General features: G+C 39.4%; 1 protein-coding gene across 1 annotated transcript in view; it reads right to left on the bottom strand.

The window, feature by feature from the left end:
• Window positions 1-17,963, bottom strand: part of FRAS1 (Fraser extracellular matrix complex subunit 1) — a 436,825-nt gene that overhangs the window by 230,900 nt on the left and 187,962 nt on the right. The window contains exons 10-14 of the mRNA XM_079152936.1: window positions 16,165-16,254; window positions 14,242-14,277; window positions 12,747-12,894; window positions 11,245-11,388; window positions 9,724-9,858 (exon numbers count right to left, since the gene is read on the bottom strand). Of these exons, the coding sequence (XP_079009062.1) occupies window positions 9,724-9,858; window positions 11,245-11,388; window positions 12,747-12,894; window positions 14,242-14,277; window positions 16,165-16,254 (553 nt within the window). The remainder of the gene's footprint in view (window positions 1-9,723; window positions 9,859-11,244; window positions 11,389-12,746; window positions 12,895-14,241; window positions 14,278-16,164; window positions 16,255-17,963) is intronic.

A 17,963-nucleotide genomic window follows, 5' to 3' on the forward strand; every position in this document is an offset into this window, starting at 1 on the left:
TTCTGGAAGCCTTTCCAGATCAGACAAGGGATCAGAGAGCCCCAAACTCAGCCTTTGGATCAAACTGTCCCCTCAAGAAAGAGAAGGGGCCTTAGGCACCTCTTTCAGGACCTCTTCAGCAAGGTGTCAGGGAATTTGCATCAGTCGTAGGGATGCATCAGTGAGCTCAAAGCCCCTTCCTTCTGGTTCTTGTCCAGAAAAGTTTTTGCTCTCATCTCATGAATGACTAGGAAGCACTTGGCAATGCTCAAAATAGTATCAGGTGACAGTGGGTAAATTTTCAATAAGAAACTCATCGGATGAAAAATTTTTCCAAAACCCAATTTCATTGTTCCCTGGTTTTCTGACTTGTGAAGTGGGGATAATATTTGTTGTACCTAATTTGTGAGGCTATGATGAGCTGAAAAGGTGTTTGAAAAAGCAAAGAACATTGTAAGTCATCCTATGAGTGGTTTAAGGGAGACCTGGCTAACTTGTCTTGACTGGTGTCAAGAGCAAAGCAGTTTTAAAGGGAGAAGTTAAAGTGCAGTGCGAAACAAAAGGTGGAAAAGACTATGTGGAAGGTGGATTCACGTACAAAGGAAAGACCTAGAGCCCTTGGGGATTATTCCAGCAGCTATGCAAAGGAGATCCAGGCTTTTACCAGAGGCCTCATACTTGATGCTCTTTCCCTGAAATCTACCAAATGCAAAAAGCCTATTGGAAAGTGACTGGAAATAGCTTGGTGAGGCTCAGATGCCTGGGAGAACACTTCCTCCTCTCCTATCCCCTCATCCCACTCCTCTGCAATCCAGAGACTCACAGGAGGTCAAGCTGGTTGCCTAAGAAGCTCAAATGCCACACACATTTAAAAGAAGTTCAGAGGACATCTGAGCAATCACCATTTTTGATCCTTTTACTACAAGGCTTCTGCCTTCCACCTGCCTCCCTCTGCCAACAGAAGAATTTACATACTAAAATGGCAATGTCTCGTCTCCATGTATTCTGAAAACCCTTAAGTATTTGACAGGGTTTAAAAGAAAAAATCCAAACACACGAACCAAACATTCAGCCTCACAAATAGAGATGTGTAAACTGAACAGATGAGCAGCAACTAAATACAATGGATTTGATACACATGAAGCAACACGTATGTACCTCAGACACAGGGCTTAGAGAGGAATAAAAGGAAAGAATGAAGTACCCTCCCATAATATTCATGAGCATCTATAAGTATACACAACAACAAAAGCACACACATATAAAAATATAGACTGAATGGCATTAGAACATTTATGTAAGTGGGGATCTGGGAAGAAAAGGAGTAAGAATAAGGTATGAAAAGAAAAAGGATAAGCAGAGGGGCAGACAGATCATTAAGAAAGAATAGCCTGGAACAAGTCAGTGATGAAAATGCGTCATGAGCTGACAAGTTTGATTAACTCAACCTGTTTCATATGAATCCCAAAAATATGTGAAAGAAAAAAATTAAACAAGTTCTATTTTGCATGAATCACATTGACAAATTTAAGAAGTACTGTCATACCTAGTGTTGGCAGGGTGGTGGCAAGTTAGGCACTCTTGTACATTTCTGGTAAGCATGCAAAGTAATACCACTTTTTAAAAAGACAGCAATATGTGAATATGTATCAAAAAGCTTAAAATGCATATATATGTACACACACACACACACACGCACACACACACACTTGGACCCGGTAATCACAATGTCTAAGAATTTAATAAAAAATTTTACCACAATTTTATCATAGTTATTTATGATAATGATTAAGTAGGAACAAATATCAAACATAGAGGATGGGCTAAACAAATGATTGCTTAACTACGGACAGAAAGTAATACAACAGCTTCCAAATCAGATGTTGTATAAGAATAAGTAATAACATGGTGAAAGCAGGCAATGAAACCAAAATGTGATTTTCTTTGGAAAAATAAATGTGTGCATGTATATAGACACACATACAGAGATACACTCATAAATGTAGAAGACAGACACCAAAATACTAACAGAAGTGTTTTGGGCAAGTTTGAGATAGGAATATTAGCTGACTTTTTATTTTACCTTATATATTATTGCTTTTCCACATTATTTTTTTTAATTAAGATGAATTTATTTTATTTGGTATTTAGGGGAAAATATTACTAAAGGGAAGGGAGCTTATAATCCTCTTCCCTAAGGCAGATGCTAAGTAAGTAGCTAGTTAATTAAATAACCATGCATAGGCTACAACTGAATGATTTGAATTTCTATCAGTGTCTTTTATAAAGACTGAACTTGAACCAAAGTTGATGGAGTCTTTGGCAGGTTCACATGGAGAGATTTTACAAGCAGACTGGCTTTTCATTGATTCATAAGTCAGATGATAAAGGGAGCCATTCAGCTCACCAGGAACATTCTCAAAGTTATTCCTTATATCTCCTGCCCCTCTGCCTACACTCCTACATCTACAACACAGGTGTTCTCCAGGAGTTTGAAAATGCAGTGCTCACCAGGCCTAGATTCTTGTCTTCCATTCAATCCCTAGTAACTGCTGGTAACTCACAGCTGCAGGACCTCTCTGAATTCCACCCCCTCATCCCCACAGTACTCTTAGTCCCTGTTCATTAAATACTCTCCACTTCTCCAGGGACATGTGTTGGTCTATGGAAACCGAAAGCCAAAGGAGGGACCACCAACCAAAGCAAAGCCTTTGACTGGGAGTATTCTCAGGTTTCCTGGCTGCACTGGTACAGCTGCCCAGATCTCAGATGGGATGACGGCGAGATGCTGTTCATTCTGTGGGCAGCATGGAAGGGGAGGGGAGGGCAGAACAAGGATAGTGTTGGAGGGGGAGTGTGTGGAAGAAAAGAAAGAAAAGATGCCACACAGTCTAGCTAAAATAACTGAGAACCCCAGATACTGGGCAGAAAGCCAGAAGACATGTCATGAGTTTGTAACCTATAGCTGAAATATTTGGGGGTTCATATTAGTAAGAAAGAATGGGATCTGACTGGAAGATAAAGTCCCTTTTATTTGTGGCAGGCTTTTCCTGCTGGTATGTGATGATGCTTTTGTTCTGTCATTTGTCTTTTGGCATACAAAGCAAAGGTCTATAAGCAGACAGACAAATGCCAAACACAGCCAGTCTCCTGCTGAAGCAATGGTCCCAAGCAAAACATCACCAGCTGCTTTTCCTTCTTCTATTTATCCTGTATGTGACTACCCAAAGAGAGCAGAGACTTGGAATACCTGCCTCCCTGGGTCTAGTTTACTCAAGCAGTATTTTCCACAAAGGCAATCCTGGTGTCCTCCCTTCCACATGGCTTAAAACACTCCCTGGACACTACCCAGGGTCCAGTGATAATTCATTTCAAGAATCACCCATTTTGGACCCTACTATTTTAAAGATAAGGGACAAGAAGAAAAGAAAAGATAGAAGGAAGGGGAAAATTAAGATTCTGCAATTTTCCTGAGGCCACACCTAGCCAGGAATTGCTGACGAGGAGTAACTAACAGAAGCTATATGCAAGACAGGTCACCTGTAAGCAAAGTCTAGGCATGCCCATACATTCCTGTCTTTTCTTCTCCATGAAATGACACGTCATATTTTTTTCAATCAAAAATTCTTCGAGAATGCCTTGTATGTGCTTAGCACTGTGTGAAATTCAGAAGTATAAAACATGTCCATGCCCCAGTAACTGATCTCCTCCTACTCTATTCCTTTTTAAAACTGTCATTATAGCACTGATTGTAATAAATTCACATAACAGTAACTATCTGAAGGATCTTGTTCACTCATTTAAGGACACTTTTTTCCCAATGAGGAAGCAGATCCTTAACCACAGGGAATTTGTCTGGTTCACTCTGTATCCCCGGCATCCAGCAAAGGGCCGGATACTTAGAAGAGACTTGACAAATACTTGTTGCATGGATAGAAGGGATGAGGAAATATCACTCAAAACAATAAATCCCCTTACAGAAAACAGTCAGCAACTAACCAACAAAGACCACGGTTGCTGTAGAATGCCAAAGAAGTCCTGAACAGCATATAGGATTTAAAGAGCAGAACAAAACAAGTTAAGACAGAGTGGTGGGAATGTGCTGGGCCCCCCAACTGAACATTTGCTCCGACAATGAAATTTGCACTGATGCTCTGAATTGGGGCATGCCGCACAAGCCATGGTGGATACCAGCCTGACAATGACTATCCCAGCTGAGTAAGGAGGGCTCCTGCTTTGCTGAGGATTTCAAAACAGTAGTTTCATAAATATCTTTGCCAAGAGGCCCACCAGGGCACGGTTAGATCACAAGTCACATGCTGAAACAGAATGCCAAAACTCATTAAATATTCTCTGCTTTGGACCTGGCTCCAGGAGGTCAGCACTTCATTTCCTCGAATGATTGGCTGCTCCAGTCAACCATAGTTCCAACGAATAATTAACTTTATAAGTTCCTTTGCTCAAACTGCAGCTTTTAAATCTCAACTAGGTCAGCATCCCATATGCAAACGTCACAGGTTTTCTTATACACTTTCCCTCTCAACATATCCTAATTTAGCTAAAACCCAAATCATTACAAAATGTCATTATCTAACCTGAACATTTAAAGAAAGTTATAAGGAATAAGAACAACTGTTCTGTTATATTTACTTCTCAATAACACTTAAAAGTATATTTTATTTTAAATCAGACATTAATGGCACAAAAATCTTAATACAAGACATTTGGTTTTCATCATCATAGGTTGAAAAATAAAGGCATAGTTTCACTAATGTCCATAGCTTCCTTTTATTGTCTACACACTATGTCCCAGCATGTTTATATTTTTCAAACATCTTCCCTATTACTTATAATAATGGTGTAACGTAGATAATATTCTCCCCATTTTAGCATTGAGGAAATTGAGCCTCAAAGAAGTTAACAAATTGCCCAGAATCATATAGCAATGAGTGATAGAATGGAGATTCAAAATAATCCTATACTTAATGATCTCATAAAATGTCTAACTGTCTTGATTCTTTAAGTTTCAATATGTAGATCACAAAACACTCACTATAGAACAAACTTCAAAGGTGTTGTTTGTTGTTTTCTATCTCTGTAAGCAATGTAACCCGCCTTGATTGTCAGTTCACTATAGTCAAAGACCAAATCTAACTTATCTTCATATCCTCAGGACCAAGTGCAGAGGTCAACAGAGACTGAACTGGGGAATTGGAGAAAGGGGACATGGGAATAAGTTCAATGGGAAGCAGATCTCTCAATGTATAATGGAGGACTTGCCAGGTATCGGGGACCATCTCCTACAACATATGTGAATGCACTCAATCTTCATGACAATGACCCCATGAAAGACATTAGTGACTCTTAGTTTTATCCATAGACAACTGAAGCATGAAGTTAAAGACTATGTAGGAGACAGATCCAAGACCAGAACCTACCTGGTTTGGCTCTAGAGCCTAAGCTTTTAACCATTGTGCCAGCCTCCCTTCCAACCCTGGGTCTGCAGAATGAAGGCGGCCTTTGCCGTGGCTACACATGGCTCCATCCACCAGTCATCAGGAATACTTTAAGTTTTAAGTAGAAAAACTAAACATCGATATACACATTTTAAAAAATCAGATAAATTCTACTCTTTCTCCATTCAAAATTTACAATTCCATGAACTACTCCTTTTAACCTTGCATGGTGTGTGTTGTTGGCTGTTTTAGCTTTTATTCTTATATGAGCTTTTATGTCTATGTTCTATATGCACAGGACAATGGTCCCATCAACATGGAATACAGGTTGATTGAAAAAAGGGGCAAGATGAGCAAGGACAAAGGTTCCCAGGACCTGGAAAATACAGTCTGGGTCTAGATTTAGATTTCATACTAGAATTCCTAAGATGAACCAATGAAACAAAATAGATCTAGGGCAAGTAGTACCAAAGAGCCATTAAGGAAAGGTGCAAAGTCAAGCAGCATGGTTGGGGAGGGAGGGTCAAGGAACGTCCATGCATGCAGGTGCAATCCGTCAGGCTGCAGGTGATTAAGAGATGGGCTTTTATATTTTTTATTTATTTATTTTTTTGGTACCACAGATTGAACCACTGAGCCACACCCCCAGACCTTTCTTATATTTTATTTAGAGACAGGGTTTCTCTGAGTTACTTAGGACCCACTAAGTTGCTGAGGCTGGCTTTGAACTCGTGACCCTCCTATCTCAGACTCCCAAGCCGCTGGGATTACAGGTGTGCACCACCACACTCCATCAAGAGATGGGCTTTTTTTAAAAATATTTTTTAGATGTTAATAGACCTTTATTTTATTCATTTATTTATATGTGGTGCTGAGAATCGAACCCAGTGCCTCACACCTGCTATGCAAGAGCTCTACCACTGAGCCACCATCCCACACCCAAGATGGCCTTTTAATTCCTACAAATGGGTCAGAATAGGACAAGTAGCAGGAACAAAAGCAGAAGCCCAGTCCTAGGACCTGAGGTATATGGGGTCAATAAGAGTGGAACAGAGTGGGCAAAAGAGGAGCTAAACAAGATCCAGCTGGTGGCAAAGGAAGCCTCGAGATTAAAGCAGAAACAAGAGTGCCAGGACTGGAATGTAAAGTTTGGGCCCTGACAGGGCGATTACTCTGTGGCCTTCCCTGCTATGGAGAAGAGGCAGCTTACATATGGCTTTGTCTCCAATTTAGATTGTTAATAAAAAAAAAAAAAAAAAACAAAAAAAACTGGGTAATGCTGAGCTATAATGTAAAGTGATCAAATCATCAAACTCCAAAATTGGGGAAGGCAGGGGAAATGAAACAGGGATTGGTACGGGATGCATAATGTAGTCCATAATTACAACATTATTTAGTTTAATCAAATCCAAGATGCAACTGTAATACTGATAAATGCACATGTTTAAATCCAAAGGTGTATGTGTGTGTGTGTGTGTGTGTGTGTGTGTGTGTCTGTGTGTGCGCGCGCGCACACTTCCACACCACCAAACTGAAGCAGAGAAGGAAAATGATAAGGGCCCTTAGAATAAGGTTCTCTGGCAGACCTAGTGTCTTTCTAACCCCTCTGGTCTACCTGCTCATATGCTTTTGTTTAGAGCCATGGATATGTGCTACTTGGCTCTGTCCCATATTTTTCTCTCTGCCCTATATTCAACATAGTGAGCATGAATATTAATCAGGTGATTTCTGTTAATTAGTTTTCTCAGCACAGTGTTCACTTTCTTTTGGTTTTGATGTGTCAAGAAAGTAGAGAATTATCCCAGTCATCACATAAATGACCCTGCCAAAACAAAACAAATCCAGAAGAATGGGTTAGTATCAAAAATGGCAGGCTTCTTTTTGAAAAGTTTAGCATGTATTGAAAGAATACTGGCTGGCTGACCCACTTCCAAGGTCAATGGTGAAAAGTCAACAAAAATGTATAAGCACAAATGTTACAAAAACTTCGAATGCAGAGAAAGATTATTTGCAAAGATGATTTGGGCAGTCTCAATGCCAAGAACATATCTGGAAATTGATCACAAATCTAGCTTTAATTTTTAAGATCATTCTCTTTCTCTCTCCCCCCTCACTTTTCTCTCTCTCTCTCCTCTTGCTCGTTTTTTTTTTTCCTCCTATTTTATGCATAAAAATGCAACCAGCCTGAACTAAAGCAAATTGGTTTAATTCCCTGGAGGGAGCATGAACAAATTTTCCCAGCAACTTTCTACTAGAGGCATTTGTGTGTGGGTATGTGGATGGAATGTGAAGCAGGCAGCTATGTAAACCAGTAATCAAATGAAACATTACCCATTTCAAAATGCCCTATAACGGTATTAGCATCACCAATTAAAACACTAGGCATGGGAGAAAGGAAAACGGCAAAAGGAACAAAAAGGAAATGTGTATGTGGCCTGTGTGTATCGCAGGAGGTGGAGGTGGTACACAGGGAGGTGAACAATCTAGGGGGAATTAATTCCTCTCCAAAGGCAAATCTGTCACAGGAATGCTAGCAGGAGGTCTCTTTGATGGGATAGAAGAAAAGAGTAAGGAATACATTCAATAATCTCATCAAATTGAAATTTCAGCAGTTTACCTAAATTGCCCCACCATTACACATTTACAAAGCTGTTTCTACGTGCTCACTGTGAGCCTGTTCTAAAATCACAGGTAAATAGGATAAGATAAACCATAAACACTAAGACTTTTTTCTCTTTTATGGCTTAGATTTATCTATGGAAAAACTGATCCTTCAAGGGAATGAAGGATTCATTCATTAATTTATTCTACCCTTAATCAATAAAAGAGTACTTTGTGCAACCCTTAATGCTGGGGATGCAGAGATTCAGAAGTCACACTTAGAGATCTCAAGGAGCCCCCAAGCCATCTCCTTCCACATCCCACAACAGGACTGGTCATAAAACAGTCCCTTCTGTCCTCATATTTCTATGGGCATAAACAGCACTAGCGTTTCCTTTCAAGACTGTTTGTACAATCTGAGGGGCTCTGACTGTGACCCATGACCTGGGATGGAGGGAACCGACAGCCCTCTCCATGTAGGACACCCAGGGCACTTGTTCTCTTTAACTCTTTTCCCTCCAAATGCTTTTCCTGAAAAATCTCATCAAAGGCATGAAAGAGGACCGTTGTCCACTGCCCCTCAGATTAGCCCACCTTCCACTTCTCATCACAGATCCTGTTCTCACTCAGCTTCAGAGCACAGATATTGCAGTTCCCAGGTATGATGGCCAAGACCCTCCGCTGGTCCATTTACATTCTCAGATTTACCTGCTACCACAAACCTGGCCTTAGGGTCTGGGTGCATCTTATTATCCTCCTAAAGACAAACTGCTACCTCCATTCTTGGCCTTCAGGCTTTTACCACTGCCTCCTGTCTCCCATTTCTTCATTTAAAAGACTCTTTATACATTTACTTGTTTAATTACACTCATGATTACAATCACTATTGAAAAATTGCTCAGGTATAAACAAATTAGATTATATTATGACCACTTCTACCTCTGGAGACTATTACAATATTAAGAATTTTTAAAAAAAGAATTTCAACTAGATCTTAATTAAAAACAAAATTAAAAATGTAAAATAAAATTAGGCATATAAATCTACTAAAGTATATACACACTAAAGTAATCTAATAAGGTTCTAAAAAACAAGTGTGTCATCTCTCCCATCCACCATTCTTTTCATTCCATTAGAAGTCTTATTCAGAGTTTCTTCCTGTCTTAGTATAATTAGTTGCTATAACAAAATACCTGGGGCTAAGTGACTTATTATGTGAAAAGTTTCAGCCCATGATTTTGTTGGCTGAAGCATCAAAAGAGCATGGCACCAGCATCCTGGCAAGGAATTCCTAACTGTATCACAACATGGTAAAGAAGAAGAAAGGGAATAGGCCACATGCAGAAGTCAAGCATGTGAGTGACTTTTCTTTACAACTGCTCACTCTTGTGGTACTGATCTAGTTCCAAAAGAGCTAAATCTCCAGAGGTGACTAATTCATTCATGAGAACTGGGGCTACCGTGACCTAATTATTTTCTACCAGGCCCTCCCTCTTGAATTTATTACCTAAACACTGCCATAGAGGGAACCAAGCTTCCAGCACATGTCCTCTTGGGGGCAAATCAATTGAAACACAGCACTTCTATTTGAAAAACCACTTTCCGCTCCTGCTAGCTCCAGATCTCTGTTGAGGAGGGGTGGGAGTCTCCTCTGCGGCCCACCTGGCTGGCGCCCGGCCAGGCTTACCTTCACAGGAGTGGCGATCTAGGTAGAAGCCTTCCCCACAGGCGGGTACACACTGCCCACGCCGCATCAGCAGGGGAGGCTGGCAGGAAGAGCACTCCAGGCCACTGGTGCACGTGGAGCACTGAGGCTGGCAGGCTGGCTCCAGACGAGGTTCCAGAAAGAATAAAGGAACATTTGATTAACTCAAAACCCCGTCCCATGGCTGACTCTTACTTAGCTCAATCCTAAGGTTCTGGAGTCTTGGAGAAAAAAACACAGGAAGGTAAATTACTATAGCAGCCAATACTTCTATAGCATGTGGTTTGTGTCAGCCGTTGTTCAAGCACTGCACATATATGAATGCCTCTAATGTTCACAGCAGCCCCATGAGGTAGAGACCGTTAATCCCAGTTTTGCAGATAAGGAGCAAGCTCTGAGAGGTTAAGTAACCTGCCCAAGGCTACACAGCATTGGCATTCAAAGACAGACAGTTTGGCTCAGGAGTCTATGATCTTTTCTTCTCATCTAATAGCTCCCAATATCTTTGTCATTCAACCTTTTTGCAAAAATATTCCTTGTCTCTTCTCCTCCACATCTTATGGCAGATAAATAAATAACTTTCCAAAAGGTTGAAGATTATAAATCAAGAAAGAAAGTGGAGAGAAGTGAATAATTACAAAAATAATAATAAAAGCGGCTAACATTTACTGAGTCCTGACTATATCCCAGACACTATTCTAGGTATTTAGCAGGTATAGACATGCTTAATGTTCACGGAAACTCTGAAGAAGGTACTAGGATTACCTCCACTTTACAGATAAGAATATTGAGCAAAAGAAAGGCTAAATAGTTACTGCCAGGGAATGAACCTATATAATCTTAAATGAATAATTAACCTCTAAAATCAGAGATTAAGGGAGAAAGTAAGACCTGACATCAACCAAGCCGAAGGCTCCCAAGTAAGAGCTCCTTCACAGATGTACAAGAATTATGATATGCACCTGAACCCATTCTGAATCCTCTGGTAGCTCAAAAGAGATAAGCTCTATTAACAATTATCTGTGTGATACAGAGCAAGTCAATTAATCGGAATTAATTCCTGGGCTTTAGGTTCTTTCTGTGCAAAATTGGAAAGTTCTAGTATATGATCCTGAAGGTCTATGTCAATTCCAAATTGCTATCATAGATCGAGTGTTTTAATAAAAGACAGCAAATATTCTCATGATATAATCATCTTTGAAAGTCTTCAAAAATGAAACAAATCCAGCTATGACTTCCTAGCAACCATCTGACTTCCACGCCACCTTTTCCCGGTAAGTATTAAAACACCTATAAATGTTAGAAGAAAGAGACCCGAAGGTAAAGAGGCCAAGGAGCCTATGGATGACATTAGGACCTCCCAGTGGTTCTCAGATATTATGCATCTCCTGCTTCCACAACCCCCTCCTTGACAATACTGAGCCTCAGTATGAGAACCCCAAACTTCGAGGAATCTCTACCCACTACACAGAACCACCTCCAGCTTGCCCACCAAGGCCATACCTAAGCAGAGACTGCCAGCTTGGTAAAATCCCAGACCACAGCTGTGCACACACCGTCCATTCTGCAGCAACTTTGTGGGATCCTGGCAGAGGTCACAGTGATCCGGAGAGTGGGAGCAGGTTAAACAGTCTGGATGGCAGTGAACTAAAATCAAGGACAAAAAAGAGAGGAACTTGGTAAAGACCTTAGAATCTTTCCATACCCTTCAGAGAAAGACTCCACAGGCTATGCACATATGTATTATAGACAATAGGAAGGACAGAAAACTACAGAATTGAAGTGCAAAAAGGTTCCCCAAATAGTGAAAAATGCATTTCAATACAAGATTCTAAGGAACCTCCCTGTCTGAAATACCATCAACTGCCTCCATAGCCCAAATTAAAGATATTAAAAGAACAGGCTCTTCAGTGCTTCTGCCTGCTGGGAGGACTGTACGAACAGGAACAACTACCTCCACAGTATGGGATTTAAACAGAATCAATGATTTACCATATCTGAGATGTTCCTCTTAAGTTTTTTGTGTGTACACAAAGGTCAGACATAAAAACCTACAAGGTTTAAAAACAATGATTATTATCTTTAAAAAACAACCAGTTTTCTTCTTTTTCTTCAGAATCTTAAGTCTCATTATCAGTAATTGAGGGCATCACTGACCTTAGTGTGAGCTGTCAGCAAAAGACAATTTTCAGGTGCTGAAGTCATCAAGGACCTTATTCTCAATGTATAATGCATAATAATATGTTAAATATTTGCTTTGGAAAGCCCAAAGAGCCACTGTGGTGAAGGTAACATAATTAAACTATAAAGCTGCTTTGCTTTTCCCTTGATAAACTCTTCAGTGAAACACCATGATTAGCCAAAATAAGGTGAGTGTAACAAGAGCGACTGCCAATGTGAAAAATTGTGGCCCATGGATGAAAACAATTAATTATGAAATATGAATGGAAGAAAGTGCCATTTCTCCAAGACAGACTAAGCTTATATGCGAATTATTGCTCAGCCACAGCAACTCGAGTGCTTGCCAACAATTATTAACTGGAACTAATTCAACCCCAGGTGATTTGAAAGCAGAATTGCAGAACAAGTAGATAAAATTTTCTTTTGGAAGAAATTAATGAGTCTTTAAACTTTAAAGCCCCATTTGAGAACTCCAAAAGGAACCATCTGCTTAATAGCTTACCTTAAAATAAGAAAGAATGAATGTACATAACAAAATTTGTGTAATTATTCTTATATCTCCAACAGTGGGAGATGGATTTGCCTTTACAGGTTTTCAAACATGTTATTTGATTTTCACCAAACTTTTACAACATAGATAAGGCATATTTTATCAACAAAAAATTTAAGATATAGAGGCCAATGACTTGCCTAAGATCACACAATTGCAATCAACTGAGTCTAGCAATTATAGGGGTGAAGATTAATTTGAATTTTTTGTTAGAAAAATTAAGGAAAAAATCAAGAAAACCATTTCATGAGAAATAGATGGGACGTGGACCCACCTGAAGTACAATCTGGGCAGCACTGTCCCTTCACCTCCAGGGCTAGGGTGGCCACTGGACATGGTGGGCAAGAAGGCTCGTAGCAAGTGACCTGAGAGCCCCGGCACTCACACACCTTGCAGAGACCATCTTCCCACTTCTTTCCTTCCTGCATGAAACAGAAAAAGAGTTGACATTGGCATCAGGGTGCACTGAGTCCAAAGATCCTGCTGGTAAAGAACTTCCCATTTCTATACAGAGAGTGAAGGCACTCAACACTCTGTCTACACTGACTCTGGAACACAGCAGAGGTGTCCCACACTACAAGGGCAAAATTTCTCCTTTGTTTATCATTGGATTCTTTTAACATAGAGCACCAATAGAATGAGATAAACTAGGAACGTACCCTAGGGCTACCAGAGTATGTAAGGAGCTTTCGAAACTTGCTTCTCAACCTATTTCACACACGTGTGTGCACACACTCACAGAAGGGGGGACTACAAGGCACCTAGTGATAAACAGGTACATTAAATACAACCTCTAAATAACAATGGGAACCTTGATTTAAACGCTATTGAAAAAGCAACAGGCAGGTTGCTGTATTCTTAAAATTAAAGCCTTTGAGGGCCTGTTTTTGTGTATAGTAGAGGTACCATGAGCTTTCCCACAATGAAATATCTCTCTTGGACAAGGAAGTTATGGCAGTAAACAGAACAGTCTGACCTTTGTGATTCTAACAGTTTGACCAAAGTGATTCTAAGAATCATCCCCTGTTGCTCACTATCCCACTCAGCCTGGAGACTGAAAAGAGGTAAAGGTCCTTACCAGAATGTATTGAGGGTATGAGGAGGGGAGAATAGCAGAAAACAGGAGAGTAGACTTTAAAACAAAGGTCGACAGATGTGTACTAAGCTAACTGATGTTCTATATCCCCATTAACGTGAGGTACTCAACAAAACGACTGGGGAATGTTAGAACGCTGTGGAATATCATCTTGAAAAGGCAGAAGTGATTTTCCTCCATTTTAAGGCAGCCTGGGTTCCTTCCCCTTTTACTTAACATCCACAATTAAAATCTTGTTTCTATGAATCCACATGCTTGCACTTTCCCTTTAAAAGAAGCCACACAACACTGTTCCTCAAACATCCTAAAGGGAACAGGTCAGTATTGTTTAAGAAACGAACACGGTACAACCCAAGAAGGTCATTCTTCAATGCTTCAAAACACAGGGACAGTGGAAAATCATGAGGAGAAAATCATCACAAAAAAGGGAAAGAGGATACGTAGGTATTGGTAACTAGAGAAATATTAATATCAGTTACAAAAAAAAAGAAGGTAAGGAAAGGAACAAAGGAAAATGGTGAAAGTCTTACTTATCATTAAAATCATTAATTCAGACCATGGATGAGGCTGTTAGAAATACTGAGGTACTGTTTCCCCACAGTGGTTCATACAGATAATTATTTAAGACAATTTTATAATGATCTACATACAAGTAAAAAAAATCTATACTTACTGGAATATGTTTAATTTCACCTGCTTTTGAGGATATCTAGGAACAAAGAGAAATGTATTCATTATCCTACTAAAAACATCATTAGGCTGATCTATTTTTTTTCCATTAGGAGTTATCCATTTTCACCCAAATAATATGCAACTTCATCGACTTGTTATGAATAGAAATAAAATCCATCTGTATTAAAAAGAAGAAGAGCATGAGGGGAAGATAACAGGCACAGGAAAGAGTTTGGAGTTCTCATTCTCGCCTTGTGGTTGAGCATTTGGCTCCAATGCCCCTCACTGTAAAGGGCCTTGTGGTCAACCAGTCTAAATTTCTAAGGGCAAATCCTTGAATTTCGTGTGTTACCAGGGTATTATGGAGATTTGTACTTATTTACAACAATTTGGTTTTCTTTAAACCCAGTGGGTTTAATTCACTTCCAAAAATGGGTTGGAAAATTGATAACATGAGAAAATACAAATTCAACAGTTGGAGGGAATCTTTAATTTCCTAAATTCTTAGAAAATGAATACATTTAAACTATGAAATACCACTATGAAAGGAGCAAGGACAACAGCATGATAACAAAGCCACTGTTTTCAGTTTTTCTTTTCAATATGCCAGGTGCTATCCTGAACACTTGACACTCAATAGCTACACCAGGTAAGTACTGATGTTATCCATACCTTACAGTGAGGACTAAGTAACTTACCCAAAATTGCCATTGGTGCATGGCAAAGCAGGGATCTGAACCTAGAGCCTGCCCTGTTCCCTTACGCTGCCTCCCCAGGACACACAGAAACACTGGCACGCTGGTAGACTGGGACCTACCTATCCAATCATTCATCAGACAAAGCACTTTGTCCTAATTCTTACTAGCCTACTCTGATTGGTCAATGAGAGAGTCATACTTCTGATCAACTGATATATTTTTAAGAAAATGATGAATCTGTCAACATTTTAAAACCCCACATGGAAAATGTGGGCTACAAAAATAGGGCAAATTTAAAGCACTTTAGATATTTTTTTCCTTGGTGTAATATAATTAACAAGTACAGACATGAGGTGAAATAGAAGTTTAGCAAGTGAATTTTCACCCCACATCCATCTATCAAAAGTCTATCATTTCATCTAGAGCCTGATCAATTTTCACCACTTTCTCCACTCCCCCAAGTCCAAGCCGATATTACCCCTAATTTAGACTATTGCAAACATCTCCTAACTGCACCACCTACCTGCAGTTTTGCTGTCCGTATAGCACCCAATGTGCTAAGTCAGATCACAGGGCACTGCTGGACTTCAAACAACCACTCCCCCTGAACGGGACCCCAGTCAGCAGCTCTCATCTGCTTCAGGATAAAAGACCCTGGCTTCCAGACTACCTTCTAAACCTCATCTCCAATTCCTTTCCCCTCCTTCACTTTCTTCCTGACACAGTCCATCTTGCTGCTTCTTGCACATGCCAAGTATACTTTTACTTCAGGGCCTTTGTACTTGCTGGTCCCTCTCCCTCGTGTGTTCCCCCGACATATCCATGTAACTCACTCCCTTGCTTCCTTCAGGTTTTACTCTAATTCCTCTATGTAAGAGGACTTCCCCATTCATCTTATGTAAAAGAAAACTGTACCCCAGTTACTTAAGTTACTTTATTGTTTTAGGTAGTACTTGTTGGCATCTGCAGTGGTGATACAGTGTGTGTTTGTGTGTGTGGTCTGTGTCTCCACCCTAGAATAGTATGTTCCACCATGAGAACAGGACTCTGCCTATTGCATTCACTTCTATATCCCCAGTACCTAGCACACAGTATGTGCACACACAAATATATCTTCTGAACAAATGAAGAGATAAAAGAAACTAGAAGGTAATGGTGGTCCCCTTCTAAAGTTAATTTCAAATTATTAATTTTTAATGGTATTTAACTATTAACCTGATACTCACAAATTCTGCCTTTTCTTCATACACACAATGGCCATTCCTGGAAATGCATTCAGGACAGCATTTTCCATCTAAGTGAATTAATTCTTCTCCCTGTAGAAATAGGATTTGCAGTGGCACATATCAAATTAGCATGTCCAGATAGCAGTGCTAAATTGTCAGCAGCTAGATGTCCTGACTACAATGAGAAACCCTGGTACACCCCTTATTTTGTCTCCTTGCACACTGTCTTCCTGTGGAAAGTCTAGTCACTATGGCGCTCCCTCCAAGTGCTGCTTCTCTGATCACGTGTGCACTCTGATCCCTCCTAGTGGCCTACCCATGACCAGAAGCTCCATGAATATGAAGAGTGGCCAGGGTTCACGAAGCAGTCTTAGAAAGGTGAGTTTCAGAAAAGGATCATGCTGTCTTAAAGGCACAAGATTAGAACTTGTGAGCTTGGTTTTATTAACAGTGGGAAAATCAAAGCAACATTTTTCCTTGAATATGAAATCAGATACATCCCTTAAAGGACAGATGTAGTCTCAGGCATAAACTGATTTTTATTCAGCATTGTGAAACTTGTACTGTTAGCCAACTTGCATCAAAATTCAAAAAATTATGAAGAAAAGAAATGCCACACTTCAAGGGTAATGTTTGACTTACAAAGTCAAACTTAATACCCCAATATTAATATAATTTCTTTTTAAATTCTTTTTTAAAATATTTGTGTAGTTGTCAATAGACCTTTATTTTATTTATATGTGGTGCTAAGAATCGAACTCAGTGCTTCACACATGCTAGGCAAGCACTCTGCCACCGAGTCACAACCCCACCCCTATTATAATTTCTAATCTGTTATTTTAATGACAATAAATGCTTGCTGTTAAAAAATTAAATAATTCTTAATTCTACGGCTTTAGAAAGTGTAATTTTGCTGCAGACCTATCTTTCAGGTAATCTGCTGTTAATAATACAAACTGTAATTTTCATATGTGTACACTAAAATCTAGTACCTATAGGATAGAGAGTGTCTTTTAAAGCAAGTTCTACATTCTAAAGATATGTCTACTTTAGAAATAATAATATTTCTTTAAGTATTTAATGTTTGATTTGGGGTCTGTATTATATTTAAAAGTACAGAAGACGTATTAAATACAAACTACATAAACAAAATAATCATGATGATATTTTATATTTGCAAACACTGAACTAAAGATAAATATAAAGTAATAACATTGGTTGTCTTTGGGTTGTTGCATTAGGGATGGATTTTTAAGTCTCTTGTCTACTTTTCTTGAGCCTATCTTCCAAAATTTTCCAGCATGAATATATATATATATATATATATATATATGTATATATATATATAATTTCAATGAAAGAAAATATGAACGTCCAAAAAAAGCATAAAAAGACAAGAATGATTATTACTTTTTATAGTGCCTAAAAAGTTATTTCAAAAAGAAGGGAGTTATGTACATGACTGTCCATCAAAATTTCATGCCTATCAGAGGCCAGTAGAGAGCAGAGGGTGCTACAGGGATCAGACGTATTTACATATAAATTGTTTTGCAGAAACAGGAAGAATCAGCTGGTAGTGAAGGCATCACTCAGAAACAGATTGAAATTTGCTTTCAAAGCATATAGAGGGCTTTATATGCATGTAATTTAAGTTGCTTAAGACAATACTTTGAAACAAGGCAGCATTCGTGTATTCCTATTAAAAACAAAATGCAGGAGGGAATCTGAAGTGCCCACCATAACACATAGACAAGGTGGCTACGCGGAGCCTTCAACACTAAGGTAAATACCAAAGAGCC

The sequence above is a fragment of the Sciurus vulgaris genome (genome assembly GCF_902686455.1).
Source record: "Sciurus vulgaris genome assembly, chromosome: 9".
Classification (NCBI taxonomy): Eukaryota; Metazoa; Chordata; class Mammalia; order Rodentia; family Sciuridae; genus Sciurus; species Sciurus vulgaris.